This window comes from Squalius cephalus (assembly GCF_949319135.1).
Source record: "Squalius cephalus genome assembly, chromosome: 11".
In the NCBI taxonomy this organism is placed as follows: domain Eukaryota; kingdom Metazoa; phylum Chordata; class Actinopteri; order Cypriniformes; family Leuciscidae; genus Squalius; species Squalius cephalus.
Genome location: NC_137132.1, coordinates 23,556,166 through 23,580,414, shown reverse-complemented (window position 1 = coordinate 23,580,414; position 24,249 = coordinate 23,556,166). Strand labels below are relative to the sequence as shown.

The window sequence follows — 24,249 nt, the reverse complement described above, 5'->3', positions numbered from 1 at the left end:
CGTTTGTAACATTTTATCTTTATTTAAATTAATGCAGTGCTTACATTTATTTTGTTATAATGAATGTACATTTGCAATATACATTTTTTTTGTAGTTTATCAAAAAAAAAAGGAAAAAAAAAGAAACAGAAAGTGTGTAATAAACATCATTAACGTGAGTGAATACAAAACAGAAACCTTCTGCCTTTCTTTTGAAACAGATTCATTTCCTCCAGGAGTTGGTCAACTTTTCTTCAATTCGGTCCATTAAGGCACTATATACACCTCTTCTGCGTCGATATCTCTGTAACACAGAGAGTAAAATGTTTCCAAAAAAGTTCATAAATCTGTTAGGCTGATTGGTAGAAGATATGGGTGTTTTCTACATGCTCACTGTATAAGATGCAGATTTTGGAGGCCATGGCATCTTTGGTAGTATGAGCCTTGGGTCCCATTTAAGCTCTGCCGGTTTGAAAGTGTCCATTTTGTCTCTGTGAGAAGGGTTCAGGTCAGGATGGCTGCCAGTGACTGTTGAGACATTGAAATAAAATGCATTTCTTATCAGTAATACATGTTGGGTTACTGGGTGGTTTCAAAGACCTTTGTTCTATACAGTGGTTTTTATCACATAAGTGCAAGATTGCTTGTACAAACACAAGGGCAATAATATGCAATAATATGCAACACAATTTATACCAACCCAATGTTCAGTGTTGAAAAAAAAAAAAATTCATATTTCTCTCTGTTTTCAGTCTTAATGAAAATAATACACCTGCTTTTAGGCATTGAGACTTTAAGAACATGCAGTCTGGATCCTTTTCTATAGAAGTCACCATGTCTGGCAATCCCTCAGCACACTGCAATCGGATAAGGAGTGTTTAAATGTATTATAAAGACTGTCATCTAGTGTTGATACAGTGCAGTGCAGATAATGTTGGCAATCATCTTTTTACTGTAAAAAAAAACTTACAGGTCTGAAGTTGTGAGGTTTTGGATCTTTGTAAGGCCCGACAGGATACGTCCCTGCTCTGACAAACAGCAGTTTTGTCTCTAGTGAGTCTGGTGGTTTGTAGAATGAGATAAATGATTGTTCTTTGTGTCGAGATAATATTGAAGTACCATCCTTAATCTTTTCCAAAACGAAAGATTTTTGTTCCACACTATCATTTGATTTAACCAGGTGAATGTTTTTGCTCTTGATCCGTGGCAAGCCCACAGACCTGTAGAGTTTTGGGGTGAAGTCAGGAGCTTTCATGTTCCATGGATCAAGGGGGACTGGGTGTGGCGGGACGAGTCCACAACTCCGGCTTGAGATCAAGTTTTGACTCACAGAAAAGAGCAGCTTTCTTCTGAGGTCAACAGACGTGGTAGTATCCAAAGGCTCAGGAAGATTCATTGTGAATCAGCCACATCCTTATGTTCAGAGCAATGATCTGAGACCAAACATGTACTTTATAATGAATAAAACGGTTACTCTTTTCAGTGCACCAACAATTTCATGAATTTCATTGAATCTTATCAGATAAATGCCAGTATATATGCAAAACCAGGAGTAAGATGATGACTTGGGTGATAGAAATGTAATTATATACTGTGTAAAAAAAAAGCTAAAATCTTTGTTACTGTAATAATAATAATGTTAATAATAAGACATTAAATAATGTAAAAACAAAACTAAGTTTAACTAAATAAATGCATAAATAAATGCAGAAGTAAATAAATGAATGCGTGGATGGATGGACGGACGAACAGATAGATAGATAGATGGACAGACAGACAGACAGACAGATAAATACATATTCATACATAGGAGCAAGTACTATTTCTATCAGCCTGACATTCTAAAGGAAATAATTCTTAAAATCAAGGTCAACTTACAGCAGAGGGGCTGTCATTCAGCCATGACTAAGTAGACAGTGAAGAGTTCGAATTGCTGTGCTTGATCAAAAAATTAAGCCAGCTCAGCATGGAGTATTGGATACAACAAAAAGAGGTTGCCAGGCAGCAAGAGTTTCAAGTTCTCATTCAGAGACTGCATGTGGACAGAGCACAGAGGGGACATTGTTGAGGAAACAAAGAAACGCCTTAGCAACCATCAAACTATTAATTAAAGCCACTTTGAGTATGATAGACTTTGTGAAACATATTATTGCTATGAGTTATATCTTCAGTTATGAATTCATTCATAAATAATAATTCAATAATAATGTGTATATGGTGGAACTTTTTTTTTAGGTTTATATTTATTCTTAATTTTTTTTTTTAAATGTCCATATTTGATCTCTTTCATGTTCATTTTGGCTTTTTGACCTAAATTACTCCAATTTCATTGGTGTTAAATGTTTTGGACGTTGCTTTTGTGTTTTGCAGTAAGTTGAATCAAAAGTTCAAATTGTACTTTCAAACCAAAACCAGCAGAGGGTAGCAGTCAACTCATTTGAAGATAGAGGAGAGGTTGATGGGTAATAGATGAAGAAAACAGAGGACGCTAAGATATTGTAAATACATAAGAGCATATAAAATTTTATTAACAGACCAACCACAAGAAAAAGGATTCTAAAAGATTTAATGCTTAAAAGCCTTAAGTAAACCGTGCCATTAGAGTGGAAGGGTATTGACTTGACCTTGACTATAATTTCCATATGAACTTTACATGAACGTTTCAGGCCAGAAGAAAAAAGGTATACAGAGCTTGAATCAGTGGGTCAAAGGGCACAGCTGGGTTTTTATAAGGGTTATGTTTTTTAAGAGCAGAAGCTCCTAACACAAACTTGCACATAGTCATATGTCCAGCTGGTAGGACAGCTATAGGTTGGTCAACCCTAAACAGCTGCTTCTCTTGAGATGCAGCAAGAACCTGTTAAACAATGGAAATGAGCATCTTAGCTTAAGAGCATGTGGGGCATGTGACCTCAGAACCCTTGTAAAAGTTCAGACAAATCTATCATTCACACTCCTTTTAGTTCTGTCACATACAAAGAAGTACAAATCATCATTTGACAGGTGATCAGATGGACTATTAATTTTTTTCTTTAAGGAATAGTTCACTCAAAAAGGAAAAATTACAAAAGAATCTTTACATTTGTATTTTTTTTAAGAATCTTTACACTCTTCTGCTATAAAAATGGAGCATATAAATATACCATACAGCTCATATGCTATATTTCACGTCTTCCGATACCATAAGACAATTATATGCAATTTTGGAGTATGATCATTACATATAACGATTCTTCAAAGATTCTCCTTTTATTTTCCAGAATAAAAAATAGCAGCATATAGGTTTAATAACTTGAAAGTGAGAAAATAATCCCAGAATTCTACTATCTCTTTAAAGCATCTACTTTCATGTTACCAACACTTTAGTTCAATTTTATACATTTGCAGCTTTTAGACTTTGTGTTATTTTGATTGCTAATCACACCTTTGGGTCACGGAAAAGTCTTTTGATTGTTTAACAATCTGCTTTTCTCATTAGGTGTGACAGCTGTTACGCTGCATTAACCCCTTTTATCTAAATCAAAGTAAAAACACTGGGAATATGTTGTGGTTTTGTTCTGCCTAATGAGTATCATTCAGTAAAAATATACAGTGTGGATGAAGAATTTAATTATTTCATACAGAGTGTCAACACCCCTCCTAGAGAAACAGATGGTGTTATACCAGTGCTCAATCTTCAACCCGCGAATGTTATTCACATCTTCTTTGAGAAGGAGTGGCACGCCCTTGATAAAAACAGTTTAACAGATGGCCTCTGGTTATGCGATTCCTTCACAAAGTCTCGCAGGCATCCCACAACAGACTGTGTTTAACTTTCTCAGAGCAGAACTTTGGCTGATTATCGTCATGTTGATATTTAAGCAGCCCAGCAGTGGACAGAGAAGAATCATTTTCACACTAACTAGTTTTCTAACAGCAAACAAAAGTCACAAACATTTGCACTATGTCTAGCATTTTGTGGTGAAAATTATCCCAGATAGCACAGGTACGTCTGTAAGATGCTAAAGATATGTTAATCTGGAAAGCATGCTGTGTAAAAACATCTGATAAACGTCTTAGAAAAAGCAGTTTTAGCCTACATACATTCTAAATTTTAAACATCTTAAAGACATTTTCTAAACGTCTATATGACATCTACTGTAACAGGAAACGTCCTGGAGACGTATTGCAGATGAGCAAATTTACACTCTAAAAAAGTGCATACATGCATAGACGTCTCTGAGAAGTAGCCTAGCCTACTTGTGCTATCTATTTGATTTTTTTTTACAAATGGCTCAAACTCATTTGTCATGCTACTAATTTCATATGTCTCATTTTAATTTATATGTTGCGATTTTTATAAAATGACTGCTTGATTGAAGTAGCCTACTATTTAAATATGCGTGGTGAATAAATATCAAGTTGGCTACTAATACTTTCATTGATTTTTCTTTATTTTTCTCACATATCTAATTTCATTTCAAGCATACTTCTCCTTACTGACAAGTACACTTCCTTGGTAAATAAGAACACTAACTTTTGAGAGGGAAACAATCGTTGGTCGTTGACTCATTGTGGTGGAAATGACGCCACCACTGTGGGACGTTGTTTACAAATGTGAATAAAGACATTCATCGTGGTCATTTCAATGCACAATCGTGAACATGTCCTTTGTATTAGTAGATTTAACTGAAAAGATGGGGTTAAAATATGTAGAGGATGTGTGTAATATTAAACGAGCTGCACTGGAGAATGGGACAGTCAGCTCGAGATGCTCCAGCGGGAGGAGGTGTGTGTGGTCTGGACAGCAGCCCATGAAACACTCGCTGTTCTCCTCAAAGACACAGCAGATATTTCTTTGCCAGCTTTCATTTCGGGACTTATCGTTCGGGATATTATCCTGGATTGTGTTATTGGTTTGGAGACGCTCTTAAATGTTTTCTAAAGAGCATTAGAGACAGAAATGCATTTAAACGTCTGTGTGGAGTATTGCCTAGCTATTATATTTATTATTTTAAACAACACTGTCAGTTGTCAAAAAGGTAAGTGAATCGATTAACATTCTACCTTGGACTAAATGCTACATTTAATTCTTTTGGTTACGTAAGAGCACGTTTGGACAACAATTTTGGCTGCTTTATTGATTTGTTTTTGCAGTTTATCATTATTTAATATTATTAAATTCATTATTAATAGTTGTATAAAATTAATATACATTTATTAATTACCCCGTATGATGTATGATCATACACAAAAAATGCCCTCGGCCTATTTTTCTTTAAATTAAAGTTTTACTCTTAATGAAGTTAACAGCAATTTTGAGAAACGGCAATAAAAAGATGTAAATTCCCACGAGCTGAAGACAATAGAAAAAGCTGTTATTTATATGCTGATATGAAGCGGGTCGAATTCCCAAGGGCGCCTTGTTGACATCACATGACCTGACGTGACTTCCACTGCAGTTTCTACCATAGCCTACTATCAATTAAATAGTAATAATTTTTTTTAAATTAATAACTTGTCTATGTTGTATGTTTTTGAGCAAAACTTAGTGTGTGTTTGTGTGTATTATTACAGTGGAGCCCCCTGAATGCAGTCGTGGGGGTTACACCGTTCTTCAGAGCCCCTACCGAAGCACCAGGTTCAGCTCACAGCAGCTGCTCCAGTCTTCCCTGCAGGAGCTCATTTGTGATCATTCACTCTCTCCCGGATGGTATCAGTTCCAGATCTTCGATAAGCCGGCCCGTATGCCCACCAAATGTGTGGAGGTACAGTACAGTGCATCTCTGTAATCGGTCCAGCCTGCCGAACAATGGCTCCTTTATGTTATGTTTCTATATGACGGTAATCCCTACAGGTGAATCAGTGTGGAACACAAGCCCCAGTGTGGCTCTCCCTGGCGGATGGAGAGACTCTCCCACGGCCTCTAGAGGTGAAGCAGATGACGGCCTGCGCTACCTGGCAGTTCCTCGGAAGCGACAGTAAAGACTGCTGTCTTTTTCGCCTGCCTGTCACCGTACGCAATTGCGGGGACTTTTATGTGTACTTGCTCCAACCAACGCAAGGATGCATGGGGTACTGCGCTGAAGGCAAGTCAACGAACCTCACTGAGTAGTAGGCCTATTTGAAATGTTAGTATGACTATCCATTGGTTCTGCATCATGCATCCCAAAGGCTGTGAAAAATAAGACATAGACATATTGTCAAATAAGAATAAGACAGTCCTTTCCAGTCCTCATCACTACATTTTATTATATTCACAGAGATGTCAGAATCCAATCAAACCAGCTGTGACGGGACACAAACGAATAGTGATGGAACCTGCAGTGGTGAGTAGTCCATACTTGTCCACCAATATTATAAAACTGCATCTTCAAAACAAAATAATCTAAACAAAATAAATTAAACCCATTCATTTTTTAATCACTCTTTTTTTCACCAAATGTTTTTCCAGAGCTTGTGTAATTCAGTAAAATTAACTGATGCAAGGTTCCCCGGATGAATCTAGCAGAAGTTCATGTATTGCGTTGTTTTTGTGTTTCGACTGTGGCATGGAGCGTCGCCTTGGCAGCTGATCACAAGTGATCCTTCTCTTGGTCTTAGGCATCCCAACAGAGGCTCGCTCTTAATTTTATTTCTAGTGGAATCCTTCAACACACTTACTTTAGAAGTGTCTTGGAAGTGAAATAGACATGATGATTAAGAGTTTGGCTGGAAATCTGGGTCTTGGGTCAGTCATTCCTTTGGACTTAATGTTTTAAAGCTGAAGCAGAGCCAAACATTCTTTATTTCAGAGAAAATGGCATTTTGCATTTTGATATGATTTGAACAACTACAGGCACACAGCAGTCACCAAATCCGGCTGGGCAGCTTTAGAGGTCGCTGAAATCTGTTACCCCCCTCTGTTTCACACAAAATGGCTTTAATATTCTCCAAATTCACTACGGTGATGGCTAAACTCCTCTGTTTCATATTCTAGAAAACATTTTGGTTTTATAAACAGCTATGGGCATACAGCAGGGTCAGCCAATCATTAGATATTACAAATTATCTGTTACCCTCAAGCTTTAATGACTTTAATATTCTTCAAATGTTTATAAAAACAAATATATATTTAGATATTCTAAGTATATGGTTTGAAGCATATATTATTTGTCATTTATCCCTCAGAACTCCAGCCTCCCTCTTCTGCAGTACCACTGATAGTTGCCGAGCTCTACGACAGCAGTGTGTACCTGAAGTGTACGTTTGATGACAGTAGTGGGAACAGCTCTCTGGGATATGTAGTGACATGGTGGCGACTATTGCCCGAGGGCAACAGAGAAGAGCTCAGGAAAGACACTACAATAGAGACTTTTGCTCTCATCGAGCTGGATGGGATCAACCTGCGACTGGGAGACAGGGTAGCCACTTTATAATCAGTATTCACATGAATTCAAATTCATATTTATGAATCTTAACCTATATATCTATGTCTCAGATCCATTGCAGTTGCACTAGTTTTTTTCTGGAGTCTCCCAATATACAAAGCCTTCCTGTGGAGAGTGAAGAGTTTTATGCAGGAATCCAAGTAAGTCTCAATTCTCGTCCAGTGACTTACAGTTTGTTGGGCAGTTATTAGTAAAGAGTTGTTTCTGCGAGACTTATTATATTTGTATGCATATTTTCCAGATGAAACCACAAGCTGTGTCTATTTCAGAAGATGGGAGAGAGTATAAACTAACAGTGGAGAGCACTGTACCTTTACCATGTTCCTCAGAGAGATGCACTTTGCCTTTGCATCTTACAACTAGTAGCCAAGGTGGAGTCTTAAGTTATGTCATATGTTGTATTAAATATTTTTTGCATTGTGTCACCCAGAATCCTATTCTCATTACTGTAAATGCTAATAAATATTATTCATATAGTACAATAGTATTTGTTTACTGCTTTAAATATATATTAATTTCAATAAATTATTCTTTTGTGTGCTTTAATACAATAATGTGAATATATGTTTTTGGGGGAGACTTTTATATGATTCACCCTTTAACTCAAACTTATATATTATTAAAATATTTTACCATAAATATTAATGTGTCAGAATTTTCCCTCATACTCTGACAATCTACAAATTATGCTTTTAACCAGAAAATATGTCTCTCTTAACTGTAAGAAGCAGCTGCACCATGTCACCTATAACTGAAAATTGTACTAAAAAGATTTGTCTCCATTGGCAGGTGAGAAGGACCTGGGTGTTGATTTAGTCCTGTCCTCTTGTGAGGTCGAGCTGTTTCAAACCCCTTGTCATAATGGATTCTGTAGCCAAGCATCTGTGCACTACAGCGCAGTGACTGATATATGGAAGGATGGAGACAGAAGCACAGAAATACACATCAAACCCATAATCAGCAGCACCAACTTCCTGTGGAATGGGTACGCTCCCCAAAGTGTGCAGGTGGGCCTTATTTGATTATATATGCAATATATTATGTATTATAAATAGTTTAGGAATATATATACATGTAATTGTCCTGACACTATGTAAGCATATCCATATTTAGTATGCATATAATCAAATGCCTTGTTGTTTATGCCACAAACCATCTGCCAAGAAAATATGTAAATGCATCTTTAGAAAACTAGGTAAAACATATTTATGAATAAATAATACTATGTAATATGTGTATTCATATGTATACATGTATATTTATGTTCCTCTCAGATTCTTGTGAAGGACGTTCCATCTGCTCACTGTTACACTTTTACAGACCCTCACATCATCACATTTGATGGCAGGTAAAAACACTACACTCAACTATCTTTAGTGTGTAATGTTGCGGTTTGAGCATGAAAAAGATCTGCAAAGGTACAAAACACTAAGTCCACTACAAAGGGAGTTGTTCTCTATATATCAGTGCAAATGTTTCTGAACTCCCTGAAACGCTGAAAACTGAAGTTTTCTTCCGGAAACGTTTATATCACAATATTCCTCATTTAAATAATTCCTGCCCAAGGCATACACAAAATAAAAGGGGCGAAGCCTGGTTGAATTGTATTCGTAGTGTGTTGAAACTCGAAGTTATGGTAAGGGATGTGACATTTACAAAACACGCTCGAAGCGGTTGACCAATCACAACTCACTGGTCCAATCAGAGCAGCCAATCAGAGCACACTGAGCTTTTCAAAAGGAGGGGCTTTTAGAAACAGTGTTACTGACAGACTGTGAAGAGAGGTGCTGCAACCCTGTAAAATATGTGAAAAATAATGTGTTTTTTAAACTTTCAAGCATGAAAAGGTATTCTAGTAAAAAACAAAATCAAGACTTTGTAAAAGGGCACAATAGATCCTCTTTTAAAAACACTTTTTGATGTGGAATCACCGAATGAATTTATAAATGCAAATGCAGTGAGAATTGAATTTAACATTGCTTGTTTGTTCACAGGAGGTATGATAACTACCAGATAGGCACCTTTGTACTGTACAGGAGCACCGCTCGGCTGTTTGAGGTACATGTGCGACAGTGGGAATGTGCCGGAACGACCGCCCATCCCACCTCGTGTGTCTGTGGCTTTGCAGCCAGGGATGGTAGTAATGTGGTCACTTATGACATGTGTAACGGGCTGGCGGGAGAGACAAAGCCACGTCTCTCTGTGAAGAACGGAGATCTGGTAAAGAGTGGCATTCGTGTTACTGAGTCCTACCAGGGCCGCAAAGTCACTGTGAGTGATATTGGGTGTATATTAGTATGCATCTTTGATTATTTCTTTTAAATTATTATACCTACAGTTTAGTCCATATAAAATGATAAATAAGCTTTTTTTTATCCAGATTATGTTCTTGTCTGGGGCATTTGTGCGTGCGGACGTGGCTGACTGGGGAATGAGTCTGACTGTTAGGGCACCGGGCTCTGATCAAGGCCACACTGAAGGCCTGTGTGGAACCTTTGATGGACAGCCAATGAATGACTACCACAAAGAGGGTGGAGAGACTGTGGAGGACATCAGCTCTTTTATCAACGCGTGGAGGTGAGACTCACCCTGTTGAATTAGATCAACATTCAAAGTGTAATGAATGGGTTTGGGGTTTATTCAAATACATAACTGTAAGCTTGAGCAGTAGTTTTATTGATGCTTGCCTTAGGTTATTTTTATGGATGCACCAATATCAAAATTATGTGTGATGTTATGGCTGACATTCAATAAATAGCTGATAAGATGAAAAGTTTGTTATTTTGTGCAGTTAAAAATAAAATCAATATTTTTAAATGCTACAAGTGAATTTAGGCCTCACAATATTATTTCTTTATCAAATTGTTAGTTAAAAAAAAAAGATGAACACTAAGAGAGTTGAATATCAGAAAAGATCATGTAAATGTACAAATTGAGGAAATTAGTGTAGACAATTAAATATACAATATCTGTCAAAATATACACTAATGATAAAAATATTTTTGAATGTTTTTGAAAGAAGTCTTTCATGCTCACCCAGGCTGCATTTATTTTGAAATATTATTACAATTCCAAATAACTGTTTTCTTTGTTAAATATTGTAATGTGTTCCTGTGATGTGTTCTTGTGTCACATGATCCTTTAGAAACCATTCTAATATGATGATTTGGTGCTCAAGAAACATTTATTATTAATAATCAATGTTGAAAACAGGTAATATTTTTGTAGAATTTCGTAATATTTTTTTGTAGAAACCATGTAAATTTTTTTCAGAATTATTTAATGAATAGAAAGAACATTTATTTAAAATCGAAATCTTTTGAAAAAATACAAAGGTCTTCACTGTCACTTTTGATCAATTTAATGCGTTTAATAGTTTATGGTGAACTGACCCCATACCTTTGAACAGTAGTGTATATCCAGCATCTATCGATAAATAAAAAATAACTGATATGGTGCTGATTTGTTGTGCATCCCTCCTTAATATGGATTATTATGCTCCCTTAAAACCAGGTTGGCTCCCAGAAACAGCTTTTTTGACAAGATCCCCATCTATGACAGCAACTCCAGTCTCCATGAGTACTGCCATTGTCAACAAGAGAAACACCAGTCAACCAGCGGAGCATCGCCCCAGTCTACCATTTCCTCCAGGTGTTCTTCCTCTACCCGTGTCCAATCTCCCTCCATCATCCCTACTTTGGATGTAACAGCTGAGTACATCAGGTCTTTCCCACTTCATAGAGAGACGTCCACCCCTCCCGGCAGGCCCACCCAACACCGTCCAGCTCAGGGAAGCAGAACAAATGCTCAGAGATCCCAAATTCAGAGACGCGTTATGAATCCCCAAAGATCCCAGAGTCAAAGACGTGTCCCAAACCCACAGAGATCCCAAACTCAGAGACGTGTCACAAGCCGAAGCAGACGTCAAGGTGGATATTACAACTCCAGATTACAACTGGAGGAGTCAACATATAATTTCCCAGAGGACCATTCTTCATCGAATTCCCCTGAACCGCTGGTACCATCCTGGCCTACTGAGTCAGGCCTGACGGAATCCGAGGTCCGGCGGCTCTGCGAGGGAACCCTAAGGAACTCCACGGTGGGGTTGGGTTGTGGGCGTCTCCTGGGCGAGATGCTGGAGCGGGCATTGGAAATGTGTGTGATAGACCAACAACTAAAGGACGATCAGGCCTGGAAAGGAGCCACCGTGCCCCTTCTGGAGAATGAGTGTGAGAGGATGGTGGTAGAGGACGTTGGCAGGTGGAAGGAGAACCAGGATGTTCTGGCTTCCCTCAGGTGCCCGAGCCTGTGTAGCGGGAATGGACAGTGCACAGAGTGGGGCTGCTCGTGCTTCCCTGGATTTGGCTCTTATGATTGCAGCCAGGTGTCTGGTGGGTGTGTCTGTATATGAGTACCTGATATAATTGAAATATAATTTCACATGTTCTGCATTGGGACATGCTATACTCTAGCGAAAATTAGTTTACACAGCTTTTTGTTTCAATAAGTGTTATGAATGCAGGGTTTAAGAGGCTGCATGGAACATTTGTACTTTTTGTTTTAGTATTATTCATATACTATTATAGTATTTATTAGTATTTTGAATTAGCTTTTATTTTTATATTTTCATTTAATTCTCATTCTAGTTTGTTTTAGTAATCTTGTTATGTGCTTTTGTCATTTTTATTATATTTTGTTTTGTTTTTATATTTCTATTTAGCTTTAATTTATCTTATTTCAGGGTTTTTTTTTGTTAGTTTTTTGTGTGTGTTTTTCATCTAATATTTACATTTTATTTTATCTCAGGTTTATTTCATTTAACGATTATTTTGTATTTAAATATCACATGATATTTAGGGAATATACTAGGGAAGTCAAAAAGGTTGGCAAATTCTTTTTTTTGACTAGTTACATCCCCTAAAATATACACTTCTCTTTATACATTCATATAAATTATTGCCTGATATCATGATTTTGTTTTAAATTCATGGATATGTTGTGCATCAATCACTCATTATAAAGAGTAAAAGTGGTCTCAAGTGGAGAAAAAATTCTAAATGATTATCTCTACTTGGCCTAGAACGGGATTTTACAAATATTTATTTTATAAAATCATTGCTAAGTATTTGTATATGAGTAAATGAAAATGTAGGTTGATCTAAAAGACTTTGATGTGCATTTCATTTGTTTTTAGCCAGTTAATGTGTTTTCCTGATGCAGATGAGACTCCAGAGATCACAGAACTGGAGAACGGAGGACTGTGTGATGTCCATTATGGCGTCTGTTCCTCTGTTAGGGTTCTTGGTCAAGGCTTTAAAAAGTCCTACAAGCTCAAGTGTGAAGTTGTGAAGGAAAAGGTGACAGCAAATTTGCCAGTCAAGCATTCAATTGAGCATGAAGGTAAATGATTATTAACCTGAATACATACTGTTCTGTCTACATAGATAGTAAATGGTGAATGGTCTTTGGATGATGCTCAGTTGGTGCCCGCCTCCTTCCAGAGTTCGTCCTCATTAGAGTGCCAGCTCCCTGTGGATGACCCACAATCCTCCACCACTGCACACCAGCCAGTCTTGCGCTGGCAAATCAAAGTCAGTTTGTCACTCATTGCTGTGTATTGAGCTATAAATGTAAAACTAAAGTGTATTTAAACGTATTGAAAATGTAATTTATTTGTTTGTTTATCTGTCTTCTAGGTGTCTAATGATGGACACAGCTTCAGCAATGCAAAGATACTGACTCTTTTTGACGGCACATGTCAGATTTGTACAGTCAGCACCTCGGTTATCTGCGCCCTAAAGGTCTGTGCTATCCATTCTCATATAAAATTCTCAAATAAAGCTGCAGTTGAAATTATGAAAATTCAGCTTTGCCATCACAGGAATATATTACATTTTAACATATATTAAAACTGAAAACAGTTATTTTAAACTTCAATAATATTTCATAATATTACTGTTTTTTATTTATTTACTTTTATTAATCAAATAAATGTTCCCTGGGTGAGCATGAGACTTCTTTCAAAAACATTCAAATATCTTTCCAACCTCAAATATTTAATGGTACTGTACATCACTGTAAACCATTTCACAAGAAGAAGAAAAAAAAACATCCTCCACCATGATCTGTTTGTAATTTGTTTAAATGGTGTTTCTTTAAACCTTTTTCTGATCAGTTGACCCAGATTCAGTGGACGTTTTATCTTGAAATGTTTACATACACTGTTCATCATTTATCATTACGTGTACTTAGACTTTTTAAATACAGGAAACAATTTCACATTCAGCCTTGTAATTATGTACAGCAAATAATTTCAGGTCAAAATCAGTCGAACAAAGCTAGCACTGTTCAGTTCTCTAAAACTGGGGCTCTCTCACACTCTACGTATAAACCCAGCAAGAAATGTTTGTGATAAGCACACTGCAAATAATGCTTTTCTTACTTAGTATTTTTGTGTCCAGTCCAAATATCAAACATTTCTTAAATCAAGGTGAATTTACTAAAGTAGTAAAATGACATACACTGAACAAAATTATAAACGCAACACTTTTGTTTTTGCCCCCATTTTTCATGAGCTGAACTCAAAGATCTAAGACTTTTTCTATGTACACAAAAGGCCTATTTCTCTCAAATATTGTTCACAAATCTGTCTAAATCTGTGTTAGTGAGCACTTCTCCTTTGCCGAGATAATCCATCCACCTCACAGGTGTGGCATATCAAGATGCTGATTAGACAGCATGATTATTGCACAGGTGTGCCTTAGGCTGGCCACAATAAAAGGCCACTCTAAAATGTGCAGTTTTATCACAAAGCACTATGCCACAGATGTCGCAAGTTTTGAGGGAGCGTGCAATTGGCATGCTGACTGCAGGAATGTCCACCAGAGCTGTTGCCTGTAAATTGAATGTTCATTTCTCTACCATAAGCCGTCTCCAAAGGCGTTTCAGAGAATTTGGAAGTACATCCAACCAGCCTCACAACCGCAGTGAACAATATTTGAGAGAAATAGGCCTTTTGTGTACACAGAAGAAGTCTTAGATCTTTGAGTTCAGCTCATGAAAAATGGGGGCAAAAACAAAAGTGTTGCGTTTATAATTTTGTTCAGTGTAAGATATTAAGTCTTGTTTTCTGAGAAATAATAAAAAAATTAAGTGATTTTTGGCTTAAAACAATCTAAGTTATCTGCCAATGGAGTGAGAAAAATAATCTTGTTTCTGTTTGAATTAAGATTTTTTTTATTACCCCATTGGCAGATAATTTAGTTTTTTTAAGGATCAACTCACTTAATTTTGATTAATTCCCCTGGAAAACAGGACATAATATCTTATGTAAATGCATCTTGATTTAAGACTTTTTAGATATTTGGACTGGAAACAAGACAAAAATACTAAGAAAAGCATTTTTTGCAGTGCATGTGTAACAATGTTTAAGGCTCAGGGAAGGAGGAGGCGGAAGCCGACAAACGTTCAACATAACTTTAATATTAATGTAAACATAAACGGAGTAATTCCAATAGGGTCCTCACACCATCGGTGCTCGGGCCCTAATAAACAACAAAAGTAAAGTGGCAGCTCCTCGTGGACGACTGTCGCATAAACTAAAGCAAAACAACAATGTAAAGTCCAGGCCTGGTCCTCTCTTGTCCTCCACTGTCATCACTCCTCCGTTTATCCTTCCGGAGCTCCTCTGTGGGATTCGAGACCGGCTCATTAACACTCGCGTCACCGGCTTTGCTCTCAGACCCACCCTGCTTGCTACAGCATGCAAGAGGTTTATTTAAACAACCACAAAAACCCAATGATATAATTACAGATTGCTTTGTTTGATTAATGTAAAGTTTTAAAAGTTTCCCCTGAATATCCCCTCAGGACAGGACATGTAACATTGATGGACTGTGTTATGAGGAGGGCGATCACAGCCTGAGCAGCCCGTGTCTGACATGCAGACCGGATCTTTCCAAATACGGCTGGTCCATTGCTGAGAGTATGTTCGTTTCGGTCTTTATTTCCTATATTTCCTAAAGCTGGAGTCCTTACTAGTTCTGCTATTGTAATTGTTCAGTCATATTTTTCCATAAAGATGCATGTTTGCTTAGTACTGTTTGATTTTCTTTTCTTTTCTAAAAAAAAAAAGCTGTTTTATAGTTGAGTATGTTATTTTTTTCACTCTCCTGCAACAGTTATATATCACACTATGCATATACTTTAAGTTCACAATACATTATGAAAATGCAGTTTTGTCATATGTTATATGTTATTATATATGTATTTTCCAATGTACATAATGTTGACTGATGTTCTTGTGTCATTGTCCTTGTTCTGATGTTCTGTGTGTGTTCATAGAAAATGAGCCACCGGTGTTTCACGCGGGTCAGCTCAGTCTGAAGACATTCTACGGAGAGAATTTGGTCTATCAGTTCTCAGCCACTGATCCAGAGGGCTCTGCAGTTCTCCTCACACTCAGGTCAGGGCCCAGAGACGCTGTTCTCTCTCCAGCTGGCCTGCTCATCTGGAAAGCTCTGTCCACCACACCAGTGACCTTTGAACTGGCTGTAACTGATGACTGCAATGCTGAGACACGTGCAGCAGTGAAGGTGAGCTCTAGAAAGCATCTGGTAAAATGTTGCGTCTACAAAAATTCGCAAATAGTCTTACAGATCTTTCTGAATGTTGTAGACTGCCGAAGTACAACTGTGTGTCTCCATTGTTGTCCACAGGGGGGTGCCAAATGGCTACCAAAAACATTTCTGGATCATTAGATCAGTGTAATAGTTTCATAATATATTGCCAATAAATAATGAAATAATAATAATTATATACATGACAATATATGAAATTAATACTTTTATTCAGCAAGTATATATTGATCAAAACTGACAGTAAAGACATTCATGTCACAAAGGGTTTCTATTTCAAATAAATGCTGTTCTTTTGAACTTTTAAGAATCCTGACAAAAGATTTACCACAGTTTCCACAAAAATATTAAGCAGCACAACTGATTTCAACATTGATAATAATAAGAAATGTTTCTTGAGAAGCAAATCATCATATTAGAGTGATTTCTGAAGGATCATGTGACACTGAAGACTGCGTAATGATGCTGATACAGCTTTGATCACAGGAATAAATTACATTGTGAAAAATATTCAAATAGAAAGCAGTTATTTTAAATTGTAGTAATATTTCACAACCTTACTGTTTTTACTGTAAATGTAATAGATATGTAGTAAATGCAGCCTTAATGAGTATAAGAGACTTCGTTCAAAAACATTAAAACATTTTGCCGACCCCAAACTTTAGAACGATAGTGTGTGTTACATAAACTTAATATATGGTTTCATTTTATATTTCCCAGGTGTCAGTTAGCCCATGTGAATGCCAGAATGGAGCTTCCTGTGTGACCAACATTAACTTCCCCCCGGGATCTGGTGAATACCTGTGTGTTTGTCCTGCTGGTCTGGAGGGGTACAGGTGTGAAGTCGATGTCGATGACTGCAGGTCAAACCCATGCCTCTCGGGCACATGTGTGGATAGACTGAACTCCTTTACCTGCCACTGTCCAGTGGGCTTCACAGGTCAGTTCACTTATTGTAGAAACAATCTATTCATGTAGAAGTGGATCTGTTATAATATTGGTGTAGTTGTTATTTGTTGAGCCTTCTTCTGCTGTGTTCTACAGGTGTAATCTGCGATGAGGACATTGATGAATGTTTATCAGCTCCATGTTACCCAGGCGTTTCCTGCAGAAATATGATGGGCTCGTTTGTGTGTGGGCCCTGTCCTGAATACCTCACTGGAGATGGGATGACCTGCAACCGTACGCCCATATCTCATACTTACTTTTAGGTTTATGATCAAATAGTAAGAGGTTTTGAGGAAATATTACAGAAAACTGTTTTTCTTTTCTTTGGAGAAGCATAAATAGTAACATGTGATTTCAAACCATTAATGTGTTTAAGTAAATAGGCTCAATATAAGTAAAATGTGTCAATTTGGACTTTACTTGACTTTAACCCTTTCTCAAGCACCATCCATTTTGTAACTGCTGAAAGTAATGTTAACCTGATATTGCACCCAAGACTAGTAGTCTAGGCCTGTGTTCACAATGAAATGTTATGCTTTGCATGTTAATCTCGAGGCTGTCTAGGAATTTTTTACCATGTAAATTAGATTTGAAACATTACCGTGGTCCGTGAGTTTAATAATTGAGTCTGATGAGTTTATACCCATGAGTTTACTGATTCAAAAGGATCGGTACTATGGAAACCCATTTCTGCCATTTAAGAAAGAAAAGTCATGCTTTGGTTAATTATGACAGAGAAAGTCATAATTATGAAAAAAAACATTATTAGAAACTAAGTCATAATTGTGAGATAATTTGAGATTGACAAAAACACTTATGACAAAAAGAAATTGAATAGAAATTATTAGATGAAAATACAGAATTATGACAAAAGTCGAAATTATGACAAAATAATTCTTACATAAAAAGTCAAAATTTGGATATAAAAAGTCAACATAAAGATTTGATATAATGACAATTACAAGTCATTTGTCAAAGAGTAGAAATTGAGATGTCATAATTATGACATAAAAGTCTAAATAATGAGTCATAATTATGGAAATTATGAGATAATTATCACATAAAAAGTCGAAATTTATATTAAGGAATCTTAATTATGACACAAAAGTTGAAATTATAAAAAAGGAGAAATTAAATTGAAAGTGATATGAGATAGAAAGTAATAGTTTCAAACTTAAAAAAGTCAAACTTATATAAAAATATAATTATGACATAAGTCAAAATAATGACAAATTCATTCATAATTCATAATTCATAATTAAGGGGGGGGGGGGGGGGGGGGGTCCATTTTGCCAAAAAACTTGATCTCATAATTTCAATGTTTTATTTACTTGTTTACTTTTTTGTTGTTGTTTTTTTTGTTTTTATATAGAAAAGACAGTGGATAAAATTGATGAAGGCAGTCATAAAATGACCTCAAAAAGTGAGATTAACCTCAGCTCCTTCAAAACCAAGCTTGTTCCAGGTAGGAATAATAAATAACTACACTGTTTTTCACCTCTAATATGTATCAGTTGACTGTAAATATGTACGTACCCTCAGAAGGGCAGAGCCCGTGTGCCAGTCGGCCCTGTTATCCTGGAGTCCAGTGCTTTGAGAGCACATACACGTCTGCTGGTTACATATGTGGCCCGTGTCCCTCTGGACTCAACGGCAATGGACAAACATGCACGTCAAGGACAGCAAACAGTCAGTTGCTTTTCCTTATACGAACATTATCATTACAAGAAAAATTATTACAGATAAGCCAGAATAAATAGCCTTTGTGTTTTTGTAGATTCTTTTTCAGGCTCGACCTTCTAACCCTTACTATTTTGCAGGACAGATACTATTGAGGGAGGGTGACAAACTCTCTGATGTCACTTCTTCCACTAGGAAGTCAGCTGAACCTTCTGTTGGAGCTGAAAGATCTCCTCCTAGCAACAAGTGGACCTCATCTGTTGATAGGAAGACCACCACACGCACCCTAGACTGGACCAACACGAAAGCAAAAGGCAGCTCAGCCAGAGAGCAGCTGAATGAAGAGGAATTTAACCCTGAACGTGCTGAGGACAACCGAACCTGTGCGGACTCCCCCTGTTTTTCTGGAGTACCGTGTGAAGCCTCATCCTCTGGCTCCTTCAGATGTGGAAGCTGTCCACACGGCTATAGAGGAAACGGAATTGCCTGCAAACGTGAGCAGTTTATCCTGATAAATGAAGCATAGCTAAATAAAACGTTGCTCATTATAGTAGTTGACGCTTGTGGTCTGTCTGTCTGTCTGTCTGTCTAATATCTATCTATCTATCTATCTATCTATCTATCTATCTATCTATCTATCTATCTATCTATCTATCTAATATTTCTTGTCTGTTAGTCTGTCTAGTCGAGACATTTATTTATGAGGTTTACATTCAAATATTATTGTTATAATGATTATCGAACTGATTGTTTTAACATGATTTAAGCATTGCCTGTGTGTGTGTGTGTGTGTGTGTGTGTGTGTGTGTGTGTTTGTACAGCTCTGTGTCGTCACCCCTGTGGTCAGAATATGGAGTGCTCACAGCCTAACACTTGTACCTGTAAAGAGGGTTACACTGGATACAACTGCCACATTGGTCAGTCACAGCTTATGATATTCTTTTAGCTTGAAAGAATTTTTTTTTTAAATTAAAATTACTCATTTTAATTCTGATATGTCTATGATTAATTTTAAACTCACACTTGATATATCTTGTCTTGTCAGCTGTTTGCCGACCAGACTGCAAGAACAAAGGGAAGTGTGTGAAGCCCAATGTGTGTGAATGTCCTGCAGGGTACAACGGCCCCACCTGTGGGGAAGGTAAACTCCATCTTTAGTGTCTTACTCTATTCTTACTTTTACAAATTCATTCTAAAAGTCACTTTTTGCTATATGACTCCAGATAATATGAGGGTTTTATATATTATGTAATTTTTTTAATATATTTACATATTATGTGAACTTTATGTAATGTAATTTTTATGTAACTTTATATAAAAGTATAATGTACATGTTTTTATCTTGCCTTTCAGCCAGCTGTGATCCGCCTTGTCAACATGGTGGCCGATGTTTGTCCAGAAATTACTGCACTTGTCCATATGGCTACGTGGGACCAAGATGTGAAACTAGTGAGCAGACATTTCCGAACGATTTCTAAATATGAAGAAATTAGTTCATAATGATTGTGAGCCTTTGTTTTTTTCAGTGGTGTGTAACAGACATTGTGAAAATGGTGGAGAGTGTGTGTCGCCTGATGTCTGTAAGTGTAAACCTGGCTGGTACGGACCAACGTGTAATTCAGGTGCGCTGTTTCATCCTTAAAGTCAGCATAGTCTTTTCTTCCCTATTGTGACACATATCCAAGTAAAACGTCTTCTCGAACAAGAAAAAGTGTTTGGTAGGACTTGATTTTGTTGATCAGGAATTGATTGGAGCATTGAGGTTTGCTATTGGTCGATCTCATGTGAGTGACAGGTTGTCCCGCCCTCACGCCAGTAAATACATCATCAGAGAAGAGATGTCATTGCAAGAGGGAGTTATTTTGATTAAAGATTACGATGGCACATGAATTTAAAGGAAAGAAGCAATTTATAATAAATAGTGCAATACTCCATACAAAATAAGAACTGTCCATTTTGATTTCATGGTGACTTTAAATATTGATCATAAATCTATTTAATAAACGTGATTATAATAAATTTCTTAACTGTTTTCATTCTCAGCCGACTGTAAACCTGTGTGTTTAAATGGAGGGACTTGTATTAAACCGAACATCTGTGCTTGTCCCAGTGGCTTCTATGGTTCACAGTGCCAGATAGGTACAACCGTTTCATAGCGAATGCTTATTTCATGTAAACAATTCTGCACAATTAATAAATGGCCTGAGTTATTGATCATTAATTAAGCTGTGTGTCGTTCTTTGTAGCTCTGTGCAATCCTCCGTGTAAAAACAGAGGCCAGTGCATGAGAAACAATGTGTGCTCCTGTCCTGAAGGATACACTGGGAAGAGATGCCAGAAAAGTGAGTGTTCAATGGTGTCATTTTCTCCAGAATCTAGATTGTTTAATTTCTGTTGTTGTGATTTTGTGTCTATATCCAGCATGCATTCTAGCATATTATATGTTTGGACTATATGCTCTGTGTTTAGGTGTGTGTGACCCCATGTGCATGAACAACGGAAAGTGTGTCGGTCCAAACACCTGTTCCTGTCCATCTGGATGGAGAGGAGGGATTTGCAACATCCGTAAGAGATTTGCAACATCCTTAAGGTCACCAAGGCTGCATTTATTTGATCAAAATACAGTAAAAACATCAGTAATGTTGTGAAATATTACTGAACAATGTAAAATAACTTTTCTATTTGAATATATATTCAAATGAAAAGTATTCATCGATGGCAAAGCTGAATTTTCAGCATCATTACTCCAGTCTTCAGTCACGTGATCCATCAGAAATCATTCTATATGATGATTTGATGCTCATGTTACATTTATTATTACCAGTATTATCAAAACTGCTTAATAGTTTGTGGAACTTTTTCAGATTATTTGAAATATAAATCTTTTGTAACATTATAAATGGCTTTACTGTCACTTTTGATCAGTTTAATGCATCCTTGCTGAATTAAAGTCTTACTGACCCCAAACTTTTGAACAAACTTTATATATTGTCTTGGAATATCATATACATGCAGCATAACATATAGTCTTGTCTGTATGTGTAGCGGCATGTTTACAGAAATGTAAAAATGGTGGTGAGTGTGTGGGGCCGAACACCTGCCACTGTCCAGCTGGATGGGAGGGTCTGCAGTGCCAAACACGTAAGTTCTGATGAATCCTAAATGCTCCTAAAGGGCTCCTATTATGCTTTTTTACATTAACTTTTTAGTGTGTAATGTTGCTGTGTGAGCATAAAAATGGTCTGCAAAGTTACATAGCACAAAGTCCACTTTATACACTCACCTCTAAAGGATTATTAGGAACACCTGTTCAATTTCTCATTAATGCAATTATCTAATCAACCAATCACATGGCAGTTGCTTCAATGCATTTAGGGGTGTGGTCCTGGTCAAGACAATCTCCTGAACGCCAAACTGAATGTCAGAATGGGAAAGAAAGGTGATTTAAGCAATTTTGAGCGTGGCATGGTTGTTGGTGCCAGACGGGCCGGTCTGAGTATTTCACAATCTGCTCAGTTACTGGGATTTTCACGCACAACCATTTCTAGGGTTTACAAAGAATGGTGTGAAAAGGGAAAAACATCCAGTATGCGGCAGTCCTGTGGGCGAAAATGCCTTGTTGATGCTAGAGGTCAGAGGAGAATGGGCCGACTGATTCAAGCTGATAGAAGAGCAACTTTGACTGAAATAACCACTCGTTACAACCGAGGTATGCAGCAAAGCATTTGTGAAGCCACAACACGCACAACCTTGAGGCGGATGGGCTACAACAGCAGAAGACCCCACCGGGTACCACTCATCTCCACTACAAATAGGAAAAAGAGGCTACAATTTGCACGAGCTCACCAAAATTGGACAGTTGAAGACTGGAAAAATGTTGCCTGGTCTGATGAGTCTCGATTTCTGTTGAGACATTCAGATGGTAGAGTCAGAATTTGGCGTAAACAGAATGAGAACATGGATCCATCATGCCTTGTTACCACTGTGCAGGCTGGTGGTGGTGGTGTAATGGTGTGGGGGATGTTTTCTTGGCACACTTTAGGCCCCTTAGTGCCAATTGGGCATCGTTTAAATGCCACGGCCTACCTGAGCATTGTTTCTGACCATGTCCATCCCTTTATGACCACCATGTACCCATCCTCTGATGGCTACTTCCAGCAGGATAATGCACCATGTCACAAAGCTCGAATCATTTTAAATTGGTTTCTTGAACATGACAATGAGTTCACTGTACTAAAATGGCCCCCACAGTCACCAGATCTCAACCCAATAGAGCATCTTTGGGATGTGGTGGAACGGGAGCTTCGTGCCCTGGATGTGCATCCCACAAATCTCCATCAACTGCAAGATGCTATCCTATCAATATGGGCCAACATTTCTAAAGAATGCTTTCAGCACCTTGTTGAATCAATGCCACGTAGAATTAAGGCAGTTCTGAAGGCGAAAGGGGGTCAAACACAGTATTAGTATGGTGTTCCTAATAATCCTTTAGGTGAGTGTATATCAGTGCACACTGTTTCTGAACTCCCTGAAACACCTCGATTGTATTCTTCCGGGAATGTTTACGTCACAATATTCCTCATTTAAATAATTCTCACCCAAGGCATACGCTAAATAAAAGGGGCGAAGCCTGGTTGAGTTGCGTTAAGAGTGTGTTGAAACTCGAAGTTATGGTTAGGGATGTGACATTTCCAAAACACGCTCAAAGTGGTTGACCAATCACAACTCACTGGTCCAATCAGAGTGGCCAATCAGAGCACATTGAGCTTTTCAGAAGGCTTTTATAAACAGTGTTACTGACAGACTGTGAAGAGAGGTGCTGCAACCCTGTAAAATATGTGAAAAATAATGTTCAGGCATAAACATTCAGGCATGAAAACACACACATATCATATATATATATATATATATATATATGTATATGTATAGTAATTAAAAATATTTATTTTTATTTGAATTTTATTTAATTTCTTCCCTAACAGCGATCTGTAAACAAACGTGCCTCAATGGGGGGAGATGCGTTTTCCCAAATTTCTGCCACTGTCGACAAGGTTACACCGGACCTTCCTGTGGTACTAAAGTAAGCATTTCACAAACGCATTGCCATCATTGATTTCATCTTTAAAATGATCTTTGTAGACGTCATTTATAGCCAAAAGATTAACTGATTGTAAACTTTGTATTCACAGACTAGGTGATGAAGATGTGACATTGAAGACAACTTTCTATCGCTCTGTAAAAAGTAAATGGTGTGTGTGAGTGTGTTGGTGTTTGTAAGCATCAGTGCCTTAAAAGTGAGGTAAACTTACTGTATAAATAAAATACATTTATTAGACTCTTATTGTCTGATACTATAGTATTTCAGGAGTGTTATATGTTTGTGTGGGTGTTATTTTACATCTCTTACACAGCTCTGACAATGACTATTTTCATTTGATTTTTGCAATGTGTGTACATTTTATAGTGTTGATAAACTATTTTCCTGTTATTTTTAAGTAAATTGCTTTTAAAGAAAAAAACAGTACATTTGAAATCATGCAAATACATCTTTGTCATTTCTCAATAAAAACAAGTCGTCAACAAAAACGGAAATGAAT

The 24,249-nt window shown here is 37.2% G+C and overlaps 2 protein-coding genes across 2 annotated transcripts; one reads left to right on the top strand and one right to left on the bottom strand.

Moving 5' to 3' along the window:
- Positions 1-202: 202 nt before the first annotated feature.
- On the bottom strand, positions 203-1,932 carry cUnh7orf78 (chromosome Un C7orf78 homolog; the record flags this gene model as incomplete). The annotated part of the gene is made up of 5 exons (XM_079887001.1): positions 1,858-1,932; positions 950-1,412; positions 752-836; positions 374-507; positions 203-283 (listed from the first exon to the last, which is right to left on the bottom strand). Exons 2-5 carry the CDS (start codon positions 1,373-1,375, stop codon positions 203-205), a joined length of 726 nt encoding a protein of 241 aa, XP_079743127.1. The 5' UTR covers positions 1,376-1,412; positions 1,858-1,932.
- Positions 1,933-4,670: 2,738 nt separating this feature from the next.
- vwde (von Willebrand factor D and EGF domains) lies at positions 4,671-24,241 on the top strand. The gene is made up of 32 exons (XM_079885199.1): positions 4,671-5,000; positions 5,536-5,726; positions 5,816-6,047; positions 6,222-6,287; positions 7,129-7,361; positions 7,439-7,528; positions 7,630-7,759; positions 8,178-8,395; positions 8,663-8,736; positions 9,383-9,659; positions 9,769-9,965; positions 10,902-11,779; positions 12,609-12,745; positions 12,833-12,979; positions 13,085-13,189; positions 15,258-15,372; positions 15,732-15,982; positions 16,745-16,964; positions 17,069-17,206; positions 18,345-18,437; positions 18,515-18,661; positions 18,793-19,146; positions 19,474-19,569; positions 19,698-19,793; positions 20,006-20,101; positions 20,179-20,274; positions 20,696-20,791; positions 20,899-20,994; positions 21,122-21,217; positions 21,698-21,793; positions 23,635-23,732; positions 23,842-24,241. Exons 1-32 carry the CDS (start codon positions 4,922-4,924, stop codon positions 23,848-23,850), a joined length of 5,247 nt encoding a protein of 1,748 aa, XP_079741325.1. The 5' UTR covers positions 4,671-4,921; the 3' UTR covers positions 23,851-24,241.
- The last annotated feature ends 8 nt before the right edge of the window (positions 24,242-24,249 follow it).

Excerpts from the sequence above, each read along its gene's own strand:
- vwde (XM_079885199.1), top strand. The coding sequence starts at position 4,922 with ATGCATTTAAACGTCTGTGTGGAGTATTGCCTAGCTATTATATTTATT. Across the intron at positions 17,207-18,344 it reads AGATGGGATGACCTGCAACC|AAAAGACAGTGGATAAAATT; the intron begins GTACGCCCATAT and ends GTTTTTATATAG. Across the intron at positions 21,794-23,634 it reads GGGTCTGCAGTGCCAAACAC|CGATCTGTAAACAAACGTGC; the intron begins GTAAGTTCTGAT and ends CTTCCCTAACAG.